The sequence below is a fragment of the Tubulanus polymorphus genome, chromosome 7, assembly GCF_964204645.1.
Source record: "Tubulanus polymorphus chromosome 7, tnTubPoly1.2, whole genome shotgun sequence".
Lineage (NCBI taxonomy): Eukaryota > Metazoa > Nemertea > Palaeonemertea > Tubulaniformes > Tubulanidae > Tubulanus > Tubulanus polymorphus.
Genome location: NC_134031.1, coordinates 7,602,651 through 7,624,568, shown reverse-complemented (window position 1 = coordinate 7,624,568; position 21,918 = coordinate 7,602,651). Strand labels below are relative to the sequence as shown.

General features: G+C 38.7%; 1 protein-coding gene across 1 annotated transcript in view; it reads left to right on the top strand.

Moving 5' to 3' along the window:
• LOC141908610 (transforming growth factor beta receptor type 3-like) overlaps nucleotides 1–21,918 on the top strand; it is a 48,116-nt gene that overhangs the window by 9,882 nt on the left and 16,316 nt on the right. Inside the window, exons 2-3 of the mRNA XM_074798713.1 lie at nucleotides 4,267–4,485; nucleotides 7,075–7,178. Coding sequence (XP_074654814.1) covers nucleotides 4,267–4,485; nucleotides 7,075–7,178 — 323 coding nt within the window. The remainder of the gene's footprint in view (nucleotides 1–4,266; nucleotides 4,486–7,074; nucleotides 7,179–21,918) is intronic.

Genomic DNA, 21,918 nt, shown 5'->3' with positions numbered 1-21,918 from the left:
TGGCTGAATAATATGGCACTAGGGCCGAATGATCGCAGTAGCTTGACACACTAGGCGATTTGCTCCTTGGGGACCAAGACACACTAGACCATTCTGTCACGAGACGAAATCGCCCACTCCAGTTCAAACCAGTTGCCTGTGTTCTATTTTTGAGCAACTGGTTGTACTCAGTGTTACAGCAATAACCGTGCTTCTCCATAATCAACAACACATGGAGCGAACGAAACAAAGCAAAATAACGCATGACTTCAAATGTGTTCCGAAAAATATTAACATATCTCAGTTGCAGCCATTGATGTTCACTAGATTTTTGATGTGGGTGGGGTATTCACTCACTTGGAACTGGATTTGGATTGCAATTCCGATGTATTAATGCTAGGCAATAATGCTTATTGGGGTCTATAACCCGTGTAGTACTCGGCAAACTTTGCCCCATTTAGTGCAACTTTCACACGTGTTCATGTTTCCACTGTTTACACACGTATATTGTAAATAGTGAAAATTGATGTCGATAAAGGTTATTTATTGTTAGTCAGAAGCATTCAGCCACATTTCAAGGAGTCCTCAGTCAAACGTTGGAAGTTGTAACTTGCATGCTTATTCTTTGAGTAAAGTGAAATCATTGAAATCAGTTGCGTGGCCTCTTATTCTCTTTCCCCTCTTCGAATATCAACCTTCCTCTTTCCATCATCCTCTTTTCTACCCCCTCATGTTTTCATATTACTGTGCTGGAATCCGTTGTTATAGTGCCATACATTGTGCTATTATAAGGAATTTAAGGCTTTTTATAGAGATACATGTCATGACCAAAATCTGAGATCTGAAAAATTGTTACATGAAATATATTCTCTTGCACATTGTTAGCAACCAACAGCCATTATAGCATACGCAAAATGGGGGCTATGTTGTTTCCATCTCGTTCTTTTCTCTCTTTTTCTTATATCCCTTTCCCATCACCTCCCTCGTGATCTTGCGCTCTGTTTATAGGTGTGATGACATGGAGAGGTTTTATGTTGATTATCTGGGCAGCAAAATTTGCACCTAACTGTGTGTTAATCTGTTCATAAATCAGCCTTACACAACAAGGCCATTCCACTAATGGCACAGTTAGTCAGTGGCTGGACCTACCATTATGGCGTTATGATGTAATTAGTTTTTTCAGTGGGTGCTTTTTATCGTCCAGTCTTTAACCTTTCGACGCACAAAAAGTAGCGAGTTATTATTCAGTGATCAAAAGAGCGCGTGATGAAAAAGAACTAAGACCTAGTAATATTAGAAAATAGATGTAGAAACCTTTACAATTATTTATTGAATAGAAGAATGTAACTCTAGGCAATGTTTTATACTGTAAAGTGTGGTAAGTCTTACTATCTTAAAAAATAGTGCCATGTAAAGATAGAATTTATGATATCATTGTCATTACCCCGCAATTAAGATCTTGAAGAATATTGGATCTAAGTTGATACATTGCCAACAAATGAGAACAGCTGAACAGATATTTTACTGATTTCGTATGTGTTCACAATAAATTGGCTGTCAACTGACTTTATTTTCACATCAGTTCAGCTTCTTGAGCTTGCCGGCCAATGTGACGCCTCATGATGCCTCATGACATCATGTGTAATACTTGTTATACTTGAACTATTACCTCAATCTATATCATTGTTATTAATAGCTGTAACAAGGCGTGGTTACTTTTGTTTGCGATTTTTTTGCACCTTGACAAGTATTTGAAAATGACTTATGTAAGCACCCCGATAAACTCTAAGAACATATTTCAGCCATCAAAAGCAACAGCCACAGCGGCTTGGTTGGTACAGCTTGTGACTTGCCGCCTTGCGACACATTTGTCGGCGACAGTGGTCACTGAGATGCAATCGTCGCTGGCTGTCACAATGAATCGGGTCATAGTGAATCGCAAGCCATTGCAAGGCTGGCCGCTGCCCATATTTAAACGTGGGAAATGTTTTTTTGTTTGCTTCCTATAGTTCTATCTGTGACCTCTACAGGTACAGAACATCTTCGGTAGGCAGAATTATCTAATATTTACACATTCTAAAACGCTCCTACTAAATTCTCAGCCAGTGAATCAAAAAGTTTAAGTTATGGACTCGCAAACACCAGTGGTTTTCACTAGTTTACATGAATGGCATGTCATTGCCTAAGATTACCAGTAACTGGAATGTGGATTTACCCTCAATGCATCGGGTGAACGTTTATAAGCAAAGTGTGGGATATTCTCTTGTTTTGAGTAGGCCTATAGCAAACATAAATCCATGGAGCAGCAACCAAAATGAATTCAAGTGGATTTTGTATCTCTTCGGGATGATAGCGAAAGTGGAATAAGGAAGCATTTGGAATCCTCATTCTTGAAATAGGGATGATTTTCCCACCTATTTATTCAAGGAACGATCATTTTCCATCTATAGCAGTAGGTCGATACGTTTATACCTTGCCGTGAGTTTTTTTAATAATCATCTAAGAATGTAAATAATGCTATCAAACTAAAAACAAATGGAATCGTGAAATATACATATATTTGTATTTATCATATGAAAAAATTCCCACGCCCGCTAGTGCTGGCTTTCTGGAATAATGACAAGCAAGCAAAATGAACGATTTAGCCTTGAACGCAAGTCAGCTGAAACTATATCTTATCGGCAAGAGGTCAGCAGTTTAGATATTACCTTGATATATTGTACATTTTTTTGTGTCGATCGGATTAGTTCTTTTCCATCAGGTGTGTAGAGAAGAGGATAGGAGGGAATGTGGGAGAGAGAGCAGGAAGATCATAGCACGAAGTGAGGAAGGGAAAAGATCTGGGAGATGAGATGGAGATGATCGGGGAAGAGAGAGGAGCGAAGATCAGGGAAGGAAAGAGAAGACCAGCAAAAGGAGATCACAAAAATGTGCTTGCATAAAAGCAGCTGTGAAAAAGGCTTAATCAATTTTAGACCATATAAAATGTATAAGTGTTACGTATATAGATTTTATTTGATTCCTACCCTATACAATAACATACGTTTGGCCTTTAATTTTGACTGACCTATAAAGTGGTGACATTAGTGATATTCGAGGTCAACAATCTTGTGAAGCACCTCAATAGAATATTTACTTACTTATGTGTAGAGGTTATACGCCTGACGTCACCAGCAAAATGAGGGTATTCGAAAACCAGAGAAATGAAGTACTATAATGAAGTCATGATCAACCCATGGATATAATATAAGGTCTATGAGGAGATCATTTCTGCTCCAAGGGAGATCATCTGAAGTTTCTAAAATTACTCAACTCAGATTTGTGAACTTATAAACTTCTTAAACCCTAGAATCAGGAGTTTCACTGCTCTGTATTTGTCATTTTCATTGTCTTTGAAACGATACATCGAAGCCATGTTTTAGTTTTCTCACATTATCCGCTGCAGAGAACCACTTTCACTGGATGGTTTTTTGGCATAAGAAAAGATTTCCATCCTGGAAGCCTTGTTTCTACCTCTTCATAAATCAGATGTCTATTTTCTAAAGCCACTATCACACTGAGACGATTTGGAGACCATTCACTCAATACTAAACAATGCTCAAACAAAGCGAAGTGGGTCATTTCTTGTACCAGTTGCAATTCAAACGCAATCATTTGTCTCGTGCTAAAATTTGGCTCGGGCCTGGTCCAACGTTTTTGGTCAGGCCAAATCTGGTCGGGGCCAAACAGGCTTGGGCCCATTTGGCCCACCCCGTGAACAGTGTACGTCACAGGCCAAAAATGCTTGTGTGATCGCGGCTTAAATTGCATGCTATTATTTCTCTCATAGTAAGACATTTTTGCAGTATCCCGTTCCAAATTCTTGAGTCTCAGTGAAATTAAATATACTCAGGACTTAGTAATTATTGCGACTGCATCGAGTGGTTTCTCATATCAATTATGGATGATTTTGGGTACAGCGTTCTTTCAATATTTATGGGTTTTACTGTGATTAATGCGGGTTTCATGAAGCTGAGTTGAAATTTAGATCAGTTTTGTTCCGGCATCGATAGTTCACGCGATCATTCAATTTTCACCTGCAGTTAGTGATAATTGCAGCAATCTGAACACGGCGCTGCAACAAGCAATTGATCGCCAACGGTCACTTATAATCTTCCGTCGTAGCGACCCACGATTACAGGCTGCGCTGGTTTCCGTGTCACCCAGAGCAACTTGAGTCACGTTTCATTCCATGATTATAAACACTTACTTGTGCTGACAATGTTCTTGAACTTTTATTTTTTCTAGGTGTCATCGCTGCCGGCAATAGCTGTACAATAAAGGATAATTTCAAGTCGCCGTACGTAATACCTCAATATGAACAAACCAGTGCCCCGCACGGCTGTGCAAGTCGTACTCTGGGGCATGGCTCAAAGGAAGTCAGGGCTGTTAACTATATCAGTCAGGGTAGCAACAGTGCACCTGTAGAAATCAAACTCCATCTTGAACCGTTGAAATTGATTACAGGTAAGTCAATTGGACCGTTTTACGAAGGTTGCTACTACTCGGGTAAACCATAAAATGCTGGATCTCAATAAAAGTGACCATCCTCTAGTTTTAAAGCCCTGAAATGCACTGGGATATTAATCTCAACTTCGGCTCTGATCATACGAGTCATGGAATATTTAGCTCCTGGATAAAGGCTATATATTTCTGGACGTATCGGCCCCACTCCGCACGGTTGCGCCACCGCGCGGGATTTACGCGAAGCAGCAAACACAAACATGGCCACTCTCAATTTTCGATGATAGAAATCGTGTGTGCATTTCAATTATTTTGGCTGTTAGGGTTTTAAGGCACAATATAAGTTGATGATGTGATATGGCAATGTTAATTAATGATAATTCCGCAGTGAAGCTAGTCATGAACGGTGCCGATTGAGTGTACAGCTGCCAAAAACACTGAAATGTGCGTAGTTTCGTAACTATTTGCAGTGAATTGCAGACGAAACATGAAGCCTTAAAAAAAAGTTATACCAATCGCAATTGTAAAATAAAAATGAGATAGAACCTAAGTTAAAATTCTGGCCATTTCTAAAATGTTATTACTAATTTTTAGTCAGTGCCGAACGTTTAGTTTTCAAACAATAATGAGGGGTGGTAGGTAGTCATGCAATTCAAGTCATCATTTATTACAAGTTACTTCCGTGTTGTTGAAAATCTCGCGAGTCCTGGACCAAACCCCATTGAACAATGTGATCTGTGTGCTGGCCACAAATGCCCACAGATCACACTACACTACCCATTACACACTCCAGTACCCACAGCTTTCATATATCCATCCAAATATTTAGAGTGTCTTTTTTCCTGGATAAAAGCTATATATTTCTGATCATGGTAGCTATGGATTGTTAAAAATGAGCATCTAGTTACATGACTATTCAAGGAATGCGTTGATTCAGTGGTGATATGAAAAATCTATCTTGCTAAGTCTCAATTCATTCATTCTGAAAATGATCCCGTGCATTCAATGTATTATGGTCCTATTGTGTGTCTTTCTTTCCGAAATACGTGGTCATTGGAGTAGCTGGCGGACAAATAGGCCTTCTGACTGTGACCTCTGAATATATTGGTTTTCGAAAAGCCATTCAGAGAGCAAAGTCTTCTTCGCTGTGATTGGGTTAGCTGCATGGTGTTCATGTGATCCATTGGTATTTCTTTTGAAAATTAGATAGAAATTTTTGAGTTGTTTTGGAAGTCACGCTATTTTTGCTGTACGACCTGACAAATATCCAATACCATTGTCCACCGTGATTGTTTTTGCGTATGAAAAAAATGATCAAAACATGGTGTGGCTGTTGAAAAAAAATATGTTCATCTTTATTTTCATATCTATGTTTAGAAATAGGGGGTGGCTTGAAAATGAAAATGAAATTTCTTTTTCATACCCAGAAATAAGAAAAGTTTGTCAGCCAGATGTATAAAGAAACAGCCTTACTTATACTACCGAACTTTTACCTTTGACAATGTGCAAGGGTTGGGTGATAAAGCTCATTCGCAGGTATGCGCCGTAGCACGGATGACTGTTGATTAGTTAGGCGCTTCGATCGCAAATCCAATTCAATTTAATTCAGCGAAAAGACATGCAACATCAATTCAATTTTATTCCGAAAAAACATTGCGCCCAATTCAATTTTGTTTCACGTAGATCGCGTAAATCATTGAGATGAAGGAAATCAAACATATTGATCTGAAGTATGATCTTGTTCCTGCCAACTAAACTGCTTGCCTGTGTTAACTTAAGGAAATACGATTGAAAGTATTTGTTGTAACGAAAATAACCCACAAATTCCATCATTTCATCAAAAGGGAATATTTCAGGCTGACTGTTTGGCCTATAAAAAACCGCCTCCTCCGGGACTTTGTTTGAGATAACCAGTGATCGTTGATGGCATCGATTCAAAACACCTGTAATTTTGAAACAAGATTTCATTCCAAAGCAAATGAGGCAAATTTCTGTACACCTGTTTGGCAGTATAATGGTGTCATTTATTTTATCCTGGTTATCATCCAGTTCACATACATGTCTCACTAATAGAAATATCGAATATTTGGTGCTCGATGTTGTCTCCGACAGTCTCCGGTTAAAGGTCATGGGTAATGTGGAAAATATGGCAAACGTCGACAGCGAAGCCTCGATTGAAATAAGCTTCGTAAACTGTTTTTGACCCGTGAAACCATAGCAATAATGCTTATATACATTGATACTTAATATGCATTATTTTAGGGGTTCTGTGTGAGTCGGATGTGCACTACTTCATCAGTATTGGCGTTATTTTCTTCAAAATAACAGTTACAATAGTGAATTTTGGCGTTTATTTTCGTACCTCTAGTTTTATTTTTGAAAAATTTTGATAGTTTTTTTTTAGAGGATGTGCACTACTTACGTCATCAATACATCTGAACTCGACTGGTTGTCAGTCAATTCAATTCAATTACCGACATAAATCAAATCCAAAATAACTTTATTGATCCTTAATATCGTATGATTTATGTGTTGTTTTTCAAGGCATTAATAAACTTCCAAGTTAGTTTTCTTGTTTTGCTTCTGTTGCAGGTCTGTTTATAAACAAATTGGTGATTATACTGAGTAGCACTCATCCGATCACGTGGCGAGTGTCAACGAGACAGATTTCTAACCAAACCAAACAGCTTTTTGTGGTAAGTTATGACAGGAAAATTAATTTTTTGGAAATTGATCGCATTTCTTCATGAAGTAGCTCATGGAAGCCAGAGTTCAGGAAAGGTTATGGGGGAAAACCCATTCCTAGGTATATATTGTATGTAACGGTAACATGAACCGTGTTAAGCCCGGTGCAGACATAGAAATATCTTGACCACTTGTCAACAGTTTATGTCTTGAGCAAAATATTAGCTGCGATATTGCCTAGTTTTGCGCGGCCATTGGCAACCTCTTTAGACAAATATTCGCCAGCGACAATATCGCTCACTATCTAGCATGCTAGAAATTCGGCGGATTGCTGTCAGTTAGTTGCCTCATGTGCAGTGAATAGCAACAGATCCGATTACAAACAGCCAATCAGCGGCAAGATAAAATGTGTGCCACTTTGCGGCCTGTGATTGTTACAGGCCGTCACACGAGTCATTATCGGTGATTTAGACAAAAGTTGCCTTATGTCTAAATTTGTGACTAAAAAGACTTTGCCCGGATCCCGGATCAGTGTGTGTGTGTTGTGATCTTAAGAGACTCACTTGTTTCGAGCAATATGGCAAGGTATTCTGAAAAATTGCATATGTTTTGACCGGTGATTGATTTATTTTCTCAAATTTCGCAAATTCATTCTGAAATAAGCCTCGATTTGAGTAAACTGGGCTAACAATTTGGCCTTGGTTTACACAGAATAGGGTGGTGGTTTGGGCGGGTTTTGGTCTATGATCTCATATAGCCTCAGAGCCTTTGAAATGCAACCACTGGAAAAAATATCTCATGGGAAGATCCCCGAATGCCTGAAAAAATGAGCACGAATTTTTCACGTGGTTTACACCTCGGGCAAGAATTTTTAGGGGCTGGGTCTAGCCACCCCCTGGATCTGCCCCTGCAAATTGGAAACCACAGACGTGCGAATAAAATTGCATAGCGTGTCCACCCCACTTGACAAACACTTTTTTTGGAAAACACTGCGTTGGTGTTTACTGGTATACACAAACTTTTTCTACCTGGCTGTCGGAAGGCAAATTACCGGTCACTGTTCTGCGTTCAGGTTGAGCTTGGCTCCGATCTCATTGGTACCACCAACAATGTTGTGTGAGGTGTTCATTTATGTATAAATATTTGTGTTGTGTTTTATCTTTGGGAGCTCTTTACTCGAGTGTGAAAAAAAAACACTAGAGAATAAGCACGGTGCAGTGGGCTCGTGTTACGCTGCTGAAATTTTTTTACAACGTTTCCATATTGTTTACGCATAACCCTCACAAAACAACAAGGTTATAAAATATATTGCCAGCTTAACATTGCTGAAACTCAGTTGGTTCCGGGTATGTATAGATCTAACCGTTTGGTTTTCAAATTAAAATCAATAGAGGGTTATCCACCGGCGCGATGGTTGAGCTAATGTTAACGTCAAGCGATTTTACCTGTCAAATAGTGTTGGCTTCGAATTTTAAAAAATTGCAGTCAATTGCAATCAATTTTGCCCTTAACTTGTTAACTTTTACAAAAGCTGCAGTCACACAAGCATTTCTGGCATGTACCAAATTAGGTCCGGAACAACTGTTCCAAATTTGGCCAGACCAAAGTCGTCGGGCCACTCCCGAGTAAAATTTTAGTACAGGTCAAATTGTTGCGTATGAATTTCAACTGGTTCTGAAAGCGAATCGTGTTGCTTTCTTTATTAGTATCGAGTGAGTTGTTAGAACGAGTGAGTGAGGGGGCTCTGATTAGGCACACAGGCCAAATTTGAATCAGGCCTGTCATAGGCCAAATAGTTTGGGTGTGATCGTGGCTCAAGTCACTTTCATCGATAAGCGTCAGGGATTGCATAAAACTGACGATGTACATTTACGAGTGTTGAAGTCTGTTCTATGGGATAAAATAATCCAAGGTCAAAGTTTGTTCTTTGAAACTGTTATTCCTTATGCTATTGTGCATAAACACTTTCAAAATTAGAAGATTCATCATGCGTATTGATTTTCCTAGGACGAACACCCATACTGCTTTTGACGGATTCTGCCAACTGTTCATCAGAGCTCTTACCACCCAGTTTTGCTCGATCTATTCCATTTCCACAGTCGTTGCAAGATATTCCATTGATCGATGATAAGGCAACCAGGGGTATTGGTTATATGTAGGCGGGAATGAAAATAGAAATACGGATTAAGTTCATTCATTATCTACTACTTATTTTTTGATGACGGAATTAGGCAAAATATTCGTGACAAATGTAATGATATAATTTGCTTTTTGCGCTTTCGTTAAGAGCTTGAGGTTTTTGGCAATGGCTTTTTAACGCGAACAGATTGATGAAAACTGCGGCAGTTTATCATATTTCAAGGCTATGCATGATCGCCGTACAAGGCTAAGCCGTATATCACGGCGAGATGAGATTGAGGGGAAAAATATCGAGCGAGCAAGCTGGAGAGAGAAAGCAGGAAGGAGCGTTGTGAACCGAAGGTAATTCTGGCTCGGTTCCAAGTCATCATAATATACGACCTTGAACTTTTATAGCAGGGTATGAATCTGCTGATGAGAGAGAGAGAGAGAGAGAGAAACTGGTACGGGTGCAGATCAATAATCCTTCGGGTACTGCAGCAGATATCTTAGTGTACTGCCATTGATGATTTAAAAATTTGGCAGCTGCATTCCATGCATACGTACATAAGTCCACCCGGTTACAGACCCACTGTTAACGAGTATTTCCTAGAATGTGCTTCTTTAGTCGCGAAAACGTCAGTGTTGATGCGTTTTATGGATATAAATTGTATTCGGGGTCGATTTTAGTGATTAACCCATTTATGTATTCGAATCCATGGAATTGTAAGAAACTTCCTTTCGAAAAAATTGTAGCTGTTTGATTTCGGTCTTGAAATGTTGGTCGATGGACATTTATTTTGAAGTATTACGATAAGTTTGGCGACTATTTATACCAATTACAAAATTCGGTTTCGATACATAGTTATTTGAAAGGCACTCGACCCAAAGCCACGGGATTTTTAAACATCCCACCGACTGGGCCTGTCATGTTCAGAGAACAATCCATTCAAAATATCATATTCCATTTGATGTATCCTAGTACCAGCTGATATCCGATATCCCGATACTTATCAATAAATGTTGTATTATTGGTAATTTGTTATATATTATGTAAGTTGATTATAGAAGATTAGTAATCAGTTGTATTTAGTACTGTGGGCTGTTTATTCGAATAACAACCACTTCAAGGTCGTCAGGGTGTATTTATATCAAGTAATTCCTAGAAAAAAATTGTAACGACAGCCGCTAAAGTGTGCGTGCAGTATTTGTTCACATGAATAGAAAACCTCTCGGCATGTGGAGATCTAAGCTTAGCTCTCACAAAGAATAATAATGACACAAAACTAGCGGATAGAGGGTGGGGGGATAGAGGGTGGGGTGACGCGCTAGTCTCAGCATTTGGCAACATTTTCCCCTTAAAGAATATGTCCGCTGCATTATTGCGCATAGAAATTGACTAATATTGCAATAAAATTTTCAAAATCGCCTCTTTTTTAGCCCACTTTGGACTTGAGTCCCAGCGGGCTATTGCGATCACATTTCGTCTGTCGTCCGTCCGTCCCTAGACGGAATCCAGTTATTTTGGGAAGTTTTAAAGACGCTTCAATGTAATGTCTTGATATTTAGGTTACACATGTATCTACCCTAGATGCATCTTCAGCCCAAAAACTGAAGAATCAAGATGGCCGACTGGCAGCCATTGTTGTTCGCCAAAATCAGCACTTTTTACACATTTTTGAACTTTTTGATGGAAATTTTGAAGACACTTCGATCAATTACCTTGATCTTTCGTATATATTTGAATACCTCAAGGGCTCATCAACATAAGAAAAATTGGGTCCATCGCACTCAAGATGGCCGTCCTATGACCTTTTTAGTGCCCAAAAATGCCCAAAAATTTTTTGCCCGAATTCTGAGTCCTGTAGCTTCCTACTGGTTTTCTTTTTCTCATTGCAATTAGTGATGGGTATTCTTTGGAAAGGGAAGTTTTACAGGTATTTTTTATCAGCCAATTATGGCGCAATTGACGGCCATCTTGGTGTCATCAGTACTCATTCGTAGGTGGGAAAAAATTTTTCCACATTATGTTGATACCTAAGCATAATTTGTTACCACAATCAATTAGAAAGTTGTAGCCCATAAAGTGTTCTATGATTTTGGTGAGTTTCAAGGTCATTGGTTTTTATATATGGCCACCAGGGGGCGATGAATAATACAATAACTTAGTATTTCTATATCATGTTCGTACCTATGCATATTTTGTTACCTTAATCAATTGCCAAATTGTAGCTCATGACATGGTCTATGATTGTGGTGAGTTTTAAGGACATAAGTTATTCAATGTGGTCACCAGGGGGTGTTGAATAGTACAATAACTTAGTATTTCCTTATTAGATTGGTACCTAGGCATATTTTTGTTGTCATGATCAATTGCAAAGTTGTAGTTCATGACATGGTCTATGATTGTGGTGAGTTTCAAGGTCATTGGTATATTATATATTTGTATATGGTCACCAGGGGGCATTGAATATTGAAAGTGTTAGATTGTAGAGCATTTGAAACCACTTCCCAAGTGGGCGTGGTGTCCCTGGACCCCTAGTCCGTAAACCTGGCTACCGCTAGACGCCTACCGACTCCTACGGACTCCTACGGACACAATTGAGAGCTAGTGTCGCTTGTCAATAGCCAGCCTATAGGTGTATGAGTGCACCTGACGATATCTCTGATACTTATTTCTTCTTGTTTAAACTAATCGACAATGAATAAATATAATGAATGATTTTGAGAAGGAAGGTTTGTGGCTCGTGACCCTATGTTTCCGATGAAAAAAATGTGTAAACAACACACTACGTCATTTTTTATTCTAAACAAACAGAAAATCCCCTAAGTACGCGTAAGTCTATACCATCAATTTCCAGTCCCCAATCTCGAAAAGCATCTTTAATCAATTTTATATGCTAGGAACACAATTTCTTGCAATATCACAATCTGGTATTCATATTTTTGTGTCAATCAAGACAGTGGGAGGGGGGCTTGTGTGGAGATGGATGTCACGATTCTATACATTTCAAATTTCCAGATGTTACTTTATTATTAGCATGTCTTGGTGGGTGTTTTATTATGAGTATTTCCTGGAATCTGTCTGGGGTGTTTATTCATCGATCACACACATGTGTGCTTGCGTGTGCACGCGTTTCACCCACAATACAAACCATCTCAACCTGCCAAACATAAACCTACAGACCCATGACATTCAAAAAACGCTACTGTGGCAATAGTGGATTCCACGCAAGTCTCCACTGGGTGTGCTGGTCAGCCTTCTCAAATTCGTCTGCATTTCTGTTAAAATCGAATGAACTCTCCTTAAAAAAATGAATCAATGATTTATGAAAACCTAACCAATGTAGGGCAAGAGCCCCAGAGACACTATGGCCATTCTCTATTATTCACTTATCATGAAATGATGCAATTTATGGGTTATACGTGACAAAATACACTTTCTGCTTCAATTTGATTAACACAGTACGTTGTGTTTTTTAAAGTAACACACTGGCAGTTGGCAGGAACAAATGATTCGGATAAGTTGTTTTCTGCTCACCTCAATGATTTCTATGATTTATGCTGAATGAATTGGACTTGATGATTTTTTGCCAAATTAAATTTCATTTCATTTACTAATCACACTCAACCATGCATGCAGCACAGATTTAGAAAAAAGCGGGTTTTTTGGAATTAATTGGGTTACATGGCTTGGGAACCTGCGGATAAAAAACAACCGGTACTCGAAAAATGCCTAATGGTAGTTCTCTAAACGCGGAAAATGGAATGACGGAAACGGAAAAGCAGAGGAGTATCTATGAAGGGTGGAATGGTGGAATCGCTTGTATTTTCAATACCTCGTCAACTCAACTGCATAAAATTAAGATACATACAGACATGCATCTGTTATATTTAGCTACAAACATCACACAGTGGATCAAACCCGCTAATGTAGATAAAAAACTTAATTGATTAATTAAAATTCAAAAATTCACACAGTTTTGATCAGTTTAACAATTCTGTTTTTAATCCTTCGATAAATTCTTTTATACAGTGGGTTTATCTTCCACTGATTTTAGACTCTATACAGTTTAATTTGATCCTTGCAATTTTGATATTCCATCGAATTCCTTTAAATTACGCTACATTGAATTTCGTACTATTGATTACTCTTACTGGTACCCGGTACGTAATTTGCGTTGTTTTGATTTGTAAATAACCCTACATGTAGTCTATGAATCATTCTCCGCTCGGTTGAGGAATGAAATATTTTTTTGTGATAATGATTGGTCAGTCTTTGCATATTTATTGAGGAAAATTTGTCTGCACAGCATATAGGCTAGTCACTACTAAATGAGCGGACATTTGCGAGATTAGTAGGCCTATTTACTTGTAATGAGGTAAAGGGCCTACACTCACTTCTTGGCTTTATCCTGATGAGCATCGTACTGAAACACGCGCCGGCTGATACACGCGGGGCTAGGCCTACCGCGTGCAGTAAAATCCAGGTTCAGTATAAAATAGATAGGCCTATGTGTTTTCTGCATAATCCACAACCGAATTTTAGGCTTTTCCGCCATTCCGCCTTCTGTCATTCTGTTTTCCGCGTTTAGAGAACTACCAACGCGTAATTCCTAGAAAATGACCTAATTTTGTTACTGTACTATTTACTGATGCTCACAATCCAATTCAATTATACTCATCAACGGAATGAATCGCAGTTTGAAAATACATGTCAGTGTTTTACGCTTCACGGAACGAGAACATAGTATGAACACTAACTACTCTAACTGCATTTTAGGATGATGATAGAAAAATGTCCGCCGTGCAAGCAATTTACATAACGCGAAATACATACATAACGCTCGTAGGTAACGCACACAAAACTGATAAAATAGCCTTTCTCGAATTATCCTCCTTAGCGTTTCACAACCACACTTATGTGAACCTTATAAATTAGGCCTAACAAACCAATGAGAGATTATAATCTCAGCCCCCCCTGAACCTCCTTGAATGACAAAGTGATAATAAACTGTTCCATATAAAAAATAAATGTCTTTTATTATCATAACACTCCTTGCCTTAATTTGAAATGATAACATAGATTTTAGCATTGTGTTTTGGTTGTGTAACCAAGTGAGCATCGGCGAAACAACAAGAAACACCAAGATGGAACAAGCGGGGCTCCACGCTCTCCTAGGTGAACTATGTAGCGGTGCGTTACTTAGTTCACGTAGGGATATAGGTCAATTTCTTGGATGTTACTAGGAATTAGGCGTTATGCGTTTTCAGATTGGGTGTTTTTCATTAGGCGTTTTTTGAATACTGAAAAACAACGCATCTGATTGGCTTTTAACACATAGACTAGTGGCCGCTTAGCGGCAACCTGTCCGCCCTAAACATCTCGGGTGGTGTAATGATATGTGGCCAGGGTTTGTGTTCACATGAGCTTTGGTGGGAGACGATCAAACCCTGGCAAGCGAGGTTGCATTTCTATGAATGTGTGCTCAAATGCACAGTGAATACCATTCAAAACTATAGGATTAAAATTAGATGCCTATGGCCAGCTTGAAAATGAATTTAGTCCCGATGAATTTCTCATTTAAAGTATATTTGGTGGGTGCTGTGATAATGTATGAATTCAGAAGCCTAACAATTCAGTTCAAAGTTGATTGATAATGAACCAAATGCTTGTCATGCCATCTGGCTGGTATAGCTGGTGTTGTAGTTTCCGATGAATTTATATCTGTTTGATTGTCTTGAAATCGAACAGAAAACAGGGCGAGAAAGAATGGTGACCTTGTGGTAGGCATGTTGGATGGTAGTGCAAACTGTTTTATTTGACAGTTGAATTAAATCATTTGACACGACTTGACAAACATATCACGCTGAGTATGCTCAATGGGTTGGGTTTACACATTGAGCCATTCTGAAGTTTAATATTACACGTATATAAGAAATGAAAATCTGAAATTTAGGTTTTTTGATGATTCACACTCATTAACATATGCTGCATGACGAAGTAGATTTTAGAGGGTATGGGGAAGGAACAAGGCAACCTGACACTGACAAAAAGGGCACCAAGAAGGCAAAAACTTAGCAGACCACATAGAAAGATTCTTTCTAGGGGCACTCCTATTGAAAATGGACAGATGTTAAATTTTCGATAACCACACTTAATAGCTCATTTGTAATATTAATGACGTTAAATTTATAGTTTTTATCTCCAATATTTAACAGCCACATATTTACAATAATACTTTACTCTAAACTGGCGTTCACACGTTCAAGCGTTTACAAGGGCAAAAAAGCTGTTCCAAATTAGACCGGTCTAGTTTGGAACTAAGTCTGTGTGTGGACAGAAACTGGTACCAGGTTCGGTCTAAATCGTAATTCTGAATTGCTGCGGTAGATGTCGCGACCTCTACGTCCAGTTTATTAAGTTTTAAACGCTTTTATTGACGGTTTTTACCGTTTTTCCTCCCTTTACCATGGAAATGTTTGGAGTATAAGAAATATTCATATTTGTACGTCGCAATCATCATCCGTTTTACTTCCATGTGTTTAAAAGACGCTTTGAGTTTTAGCGTGATAGAATAAAATCGAATTCGCGAGCTTGTCTAAACCTGACAGAGGATTGAATTGGTCAAATGAAGAATGTCTTGCTCTACTTGGAATCTGGAAGTAAGACTTCATCAAGTAAGACTTCATTATTTAGCAGATGGCGACATCTTGTGGGCCCACGTGTCAAAGTGCAGTGTGAACGCTCGCAAAATTTAGTCCGGTCTAAATTTTTGACCAGACCAGGTTCATTAAGACCGGTCTATAAATAGTTTTTGGAACGCAGCTATAGGTTAACGTCCCCTCACTGATCGATAATGAATATCGATAGTTCGTATACACAGCAGGCTGTATAGAAATAATTGAGCTATACTTTTAAGGGCATTGTTTTGCAGTCGGGAGGTACTGTATTATCAGAAGCGCACGATAATCGATAACTGTTTGCTCGTGATTATTCTGCAATCAAACATTTCACAGTTTATCTGTTGTATCACCGATTTTTAGGCATTTTTCCTGCGCAGTCTTGTCATGAAATTTAAAATCATTTTCGTTTTATGTCAACGCAAATGGTGCAAGCATTAGCTTTCCTACTTTGCCAGTATTAACCTACCTTTTGTTTTGCAGCTTGATTATATATAGGCCTATATATATTACGTGAATATATACCCCCACTGTACTCGCTGTACTCAGATTGTCATTATTTTCGTAACTTACACCTAAAGTGGGATAAAAAATAGAGACTTTAGAGAAATGTGTCGGCTTTCATAGCGGTAATGAGTTTGACTCAATCATCTAGATGTATGATAGATGCTCAAGTAGATAATAGATAATAGTGTCAGGGTCAGTAGTGGTCGTCCTTGAGTTACTGCTGATAAGCAAACTGTAGCAATAATTGCACAGTCCCTCTGCGTAGGCTGGCGATATTAGATTGAAACATGATGGCCTGAATCCTTGAACCTTCTCTAATCGTATGTTATCTGCTGTGCCGTTTATTCAAATTCAAGCATGTGCACTCAACCCCGGCAGAGTTCATTCAATAAATAGAACATTCACGTAGGTACACGCATAGCATTGCCAGTTCCTTGGTGGTTACGAAGCAAAAATCATGACCTCAAGTTGTTTGATGGTATAAAAAGGAAATAAGTTTGCCTACTTCTGCAAACTTATTTTCTGTCAGTTTTAAGAGAAAGTGTTCTTTCACTTTGAATAAATAAGTAAACAGTTAGAGAGGAATGCTAGAATATGACACCTTTGAGATTAATGGTTTGGTTTTGATGACACGCTGACTTGTCTTCTGTTGTCTGACTTTCATACTTATATCAATATTTCTGATTTTTCCACAGATCCAGTTTTTCTTGTCAAGCAGAGGTGTTTGATTAATCTTCAGCATTGATGTAATTCATACATATGAATGTAAGAACGTTGTTATTGATGTCAATGCCCTATTTACTGTATGTGATTATGTATCAAGATTTTGTACCAAAGTATACTAAAGTTCAAATGACCATAACTAGAATGAGTGTTTATAAGTTGGCCACATCTGCTGAAATATGCAAACCGTTTGTGAGTTTACCACTTGACATTTTGTCAACATAGTCATTGTCGGAAATATCTTTATCCGTAAACCGAGATACGACGAACAGGTTTTTTAGTGATTGCCAGAAAACAGGCTCAGAATATTAAGGTAGGGGCACAAAAGCGTATTTTTTTGCCAGATCGGGGCAAATTTATAAATCGCCCAAAAATGGCTCGTGTGACCATTCACGGTAACGACCATTTCGTCGCCCGACTCAATGCCCAGCGAATCGCCCGTATCAATTGATATTTTCGCCCGATTATATGCACCGGTGATCGGATCGTCTGTAAATTCGCTTGTATGCCTGCACTTGGCGAATTCCGCCGCGCGATCAATTTTTATCAACCATTAGAATGCATTGTTGGTATCAGGTGATTTCTTAACTCTCTCACACTAAGTGGCATTTGCTAACCGAATTTTGGTTTGATCACTACGTGTGCCCGCTCGTATCTGGCGTATAAATTCGTTGACGAATTTAATCATCGCAATTGGGCGAAAAAATATGCCCTATATATTATATGTCCCTCCCTACCTTTAGCCCACTTTTTCAGTGGGATTTTGAATCTTGATTTTTCAAGCGACTGAACAAACGTAGGTAATCTAGATTAAATCAAACGCTTTCATTGACGTTCTTCTCATTGAATAGAAACTATATAATCAGTATATCTCGTGATGAACATTTCATACTTTGTATAAAAGTATTCAGACATCCTATCACCCAGACTTAGCAGAGGATTGAAGCGACATTGATTTTATATGTCACACCACAGACTTAACCAGGAATAGATGGTTATATAACTAGAACAGCCTGTATATCAGAGATTTTTTGTCCGAAATGCAACCACGGAATCTATGTACTAAGCCCATTGAAAACCTTAAAAAATATCATCAGTTATTTTTCCTTGATATGACAGCTGCCTTGATACCGCATTAAGCAAATGTGACCTACTACGTAGAAAACAATTTAGAATACTGCGACCTATTTTGACAAGGACACTTTGCAGGCAGTGATCTTGACCTTCCCCACGCGTGCTAAAGTAATTGGTATTTTTTCTTTTATGATTACGAACAACGAATGAGTGCAGAGCTGAAGAAATACTGTCGATCATTGATTATTCACATTTCTCTCAATACCGTTGATCATTGATTATTCACATTTCTCTCAATACCGTCGATCATCGATTATTCACATTTCTCTCAATACCGTCAATCATTGATTATTCACATTTCTCCCAAAACTGTCGATCATCGATTATTCACATTTCTCTCAATACCGTCAATCATTGATTATTCACATTTCTCCCAAAACTGTTGATCATCGATTATTCACATTTCTCTCAATACCGTCGATCATCGATTATTCACATTTCTCTCAATACCGTCGATCATCGATTATTCACATTTCTCTCAATACCGTCGATCATCGATTATTCACATTTCTTTCTCTCGATATCGTTGATCATCGATTATTCACATTTCTTTCTCTCAATATCGTTGATCACTGGTTTCATATTGTTACACGACTGAAATCCTCCAATTTTTGTATGATCCGCTTTACCAAAATGATATGACCTATGTACGATGAAATTAATCCACTCAAATTTTGAAACTGGAGAAAATGTGTTAATTTAACTTGATCGTATCTTTCCTGATAAGCAAATATGGGAGTTAATGCCTGCAAAGTTTTTTTTAATGATGAATGTCATTTGTAGTTTGGTCAAGTTTTCATCTCTCAGAAGTGGGACACTGCATTAATTATCATGATTAAAGCAATTTTTCTGGCCCATGGTGTCTTGGGAACAATTCACTGAGCAAATGACCTCAGTTTGTTGTGCGAGGAAGGGGGCCTCCTCTGTCCAAATGGCATTATACGTGAACATCTTAATGTATAACTACAACAAGGGTGCTTGCAGGACATGGAAAAACCCTTAAGATGCTGACAAAGTACCTCTTAAGAACCCATTTTTTAAGGATTTTACTGAGCCAACATATGAATTATATAAATCCCTTGATCTCCTGGTAATCCACCTTATAATGGTTAGTTTGGTTTCATTAATATCATTAGGCTTTTATTTTCTAGAAAAAGAATGATATTCCTTCCCCCTTGATCAACGAAAACCGTAGCCTAGTTCAAAAAGGGTGCAGACTTACAGGTATATACATGGGTCAGAAAAATCTTTTCGGAATAGAGTTGATTTGAGTCTAGGATAGGATAGTTAGGATAAGTCTAATCCTTCATCCACAAGTCAGTCGTCAACTCATACGACGAGCCGCGTGCGAATCGCTGCGTCATTAAACAGTCATATTCGCGTCATCGATGCGTGGATTGTGTCGGTTATTGTAGGCTATATGTGCACCAAACGACACACGATATCACGTTTAAGCCCGGTTAATCGTTGACCGGGGATCAATTTTCGCTTGTGTCACGTCGATATACATGCGTTTCACAGTTCATCCCGTCATAAACCGCTCGTTAAATAACGAACCTTTCTCATCTGTGCTTAACTGATAATTCGCATTTATCGGCGCGTCCTAATCCCGGCATATTTGGCCACTAGCGGACCTGCTGGACTACAGCAATCAACCATTTATACTTTCAGATTCTTACATAATTTATATATATATATATATATAAAAATTATGTAAGAACAGGAAAGGAAATAGGCCCTATGACTTGGAGTAGTCAAACGATTTCTCCAAGATTAGTCATAGAGTAATAACTTAGTGCCTACAAATCTACATTCAATATTTCAAATAGTATTATACTTATTAGCCTATAAAGGACCAAAGTAATTTCTTCTGAGCTCGTTCTGAGCTTCTGAGCAAATCCGTGTATCGATATAAACCATTTCTTACATACTAGCGTAAAGACCATTCGATATCTAGGATAGGTTTCTTCTGCATTCACATGGAAGATGAGATTCAATTCCATGCGAGCTCTTTTTATGGTTATACACAAAGTATACATACATTACATTATTACAAATGATATTTACAAATGATATGTATACTAAGCGTGGTTTATGTGTTAAGTAGGAGCATTTTTGAATGTATGAATATTAGTAACTTATTATATGATCTCCCTTGCCTCTGGAGATAGGGACCTTCACTTGCTAAAGCCCCGAACGCACTATGCGATTTTATTCGCACAGCGTCTGCGATTAAAGATTTCGCAGCGAAATTCTCATAGTGTGTTCGGTCGGCTGCAGGCGATTTTCGCGTGTGATCCGTCGCATGCGAAAATCCCACCGATCAAACATATTTGATATATTCGCGGCGAATTTCATCACAGCGAATATTTTCGCATAGTACGTCCGTGAGATGCGAATTTCGCCGCGAACCACTCGAAATCGGACAATCAATGACGAGCAACAACAACAACAATTTTTAAGTTTCCTGGATGCAGCCATCTTTTTAATAATATGACCCCGAACTCCACATGTGGTCGCTAACAGCTGATCGCATAGGTGTGTCCGCTCAGCGCTGTGCAATTTTTCTACACGCTCTAATATTTTTATAACGCAGGGCATTATAAGCGGGTTCGATGGTTCTTTTTCCCAATGGGGGAGAAACCAGAGAAGAATCTTCGACCAAGAAACTCTGTCGCCACCAGGGTTTGGACCCATAAACCCTGGATTGACGAGACCAGTGAACTGCGGCTTAAACCACCGCTGTGCGATAAATACGTTGCGAAATACGTCGTGAGTAAATTCGCAGCGAAAATCGCATAGTGTGTTCGGGGCTTAAATATATCGCATGCCCATGGAGGCCACTGGTAATGAAGTTATTATAGGTTGCAAGCAAAAGTAGTTTTTGAGGAAAGAAATTATATTCCCCGTGTGGGAGATGAACCTTTGATCTAAAGTGGGTCAGTCGAGTGCTACACCAAATGAACATAAATGACTGAAGGCATACGGTCATTGCGATGTTAAAACACGCTATTGCAAGAGATGCCTGTAATACATAATCATTTATTGGGGGCCACGTAATTGTTTTCGACTAACGAAATAGCCGTTGTACCGGCTCGTGCTAATACCTTTTAGCATGCAAAAAATCATGAAGATACATACAGGAACCACCGAGTTAAATCAGGCTGCTATCACTATTAATAATATAGATGTGTATACGACTGGTTGTATAACTACGTCTATGGCCTCATAGCATTATGAGGACGGAGGACATGTTGCATGCGGCTCATGGTAAGATGTGAGGTCATGTCTTTCATCATTTGATCGTATATGGATGCCCTGGCCTCATGGTCAAACTCTAGATGAGAGGCACAAGAAATAAGCGATGACAATATCTGGTTAGTATGCTATTCTACTGAGACACGTTGTGGGATCCAATTAATTGCCTTATTGCCATTATTCTCGACAGTAACCTTATTTCGTTCTACACTTGGAATCGACCTCCTCGAATATTTGACAAAAATAGGATGTAAGATACAACAGGTACTCAGTGTAGTTACATCCCAGTTGACTTGGCCGGCTTATGTCGATAATATTTCTATTGCC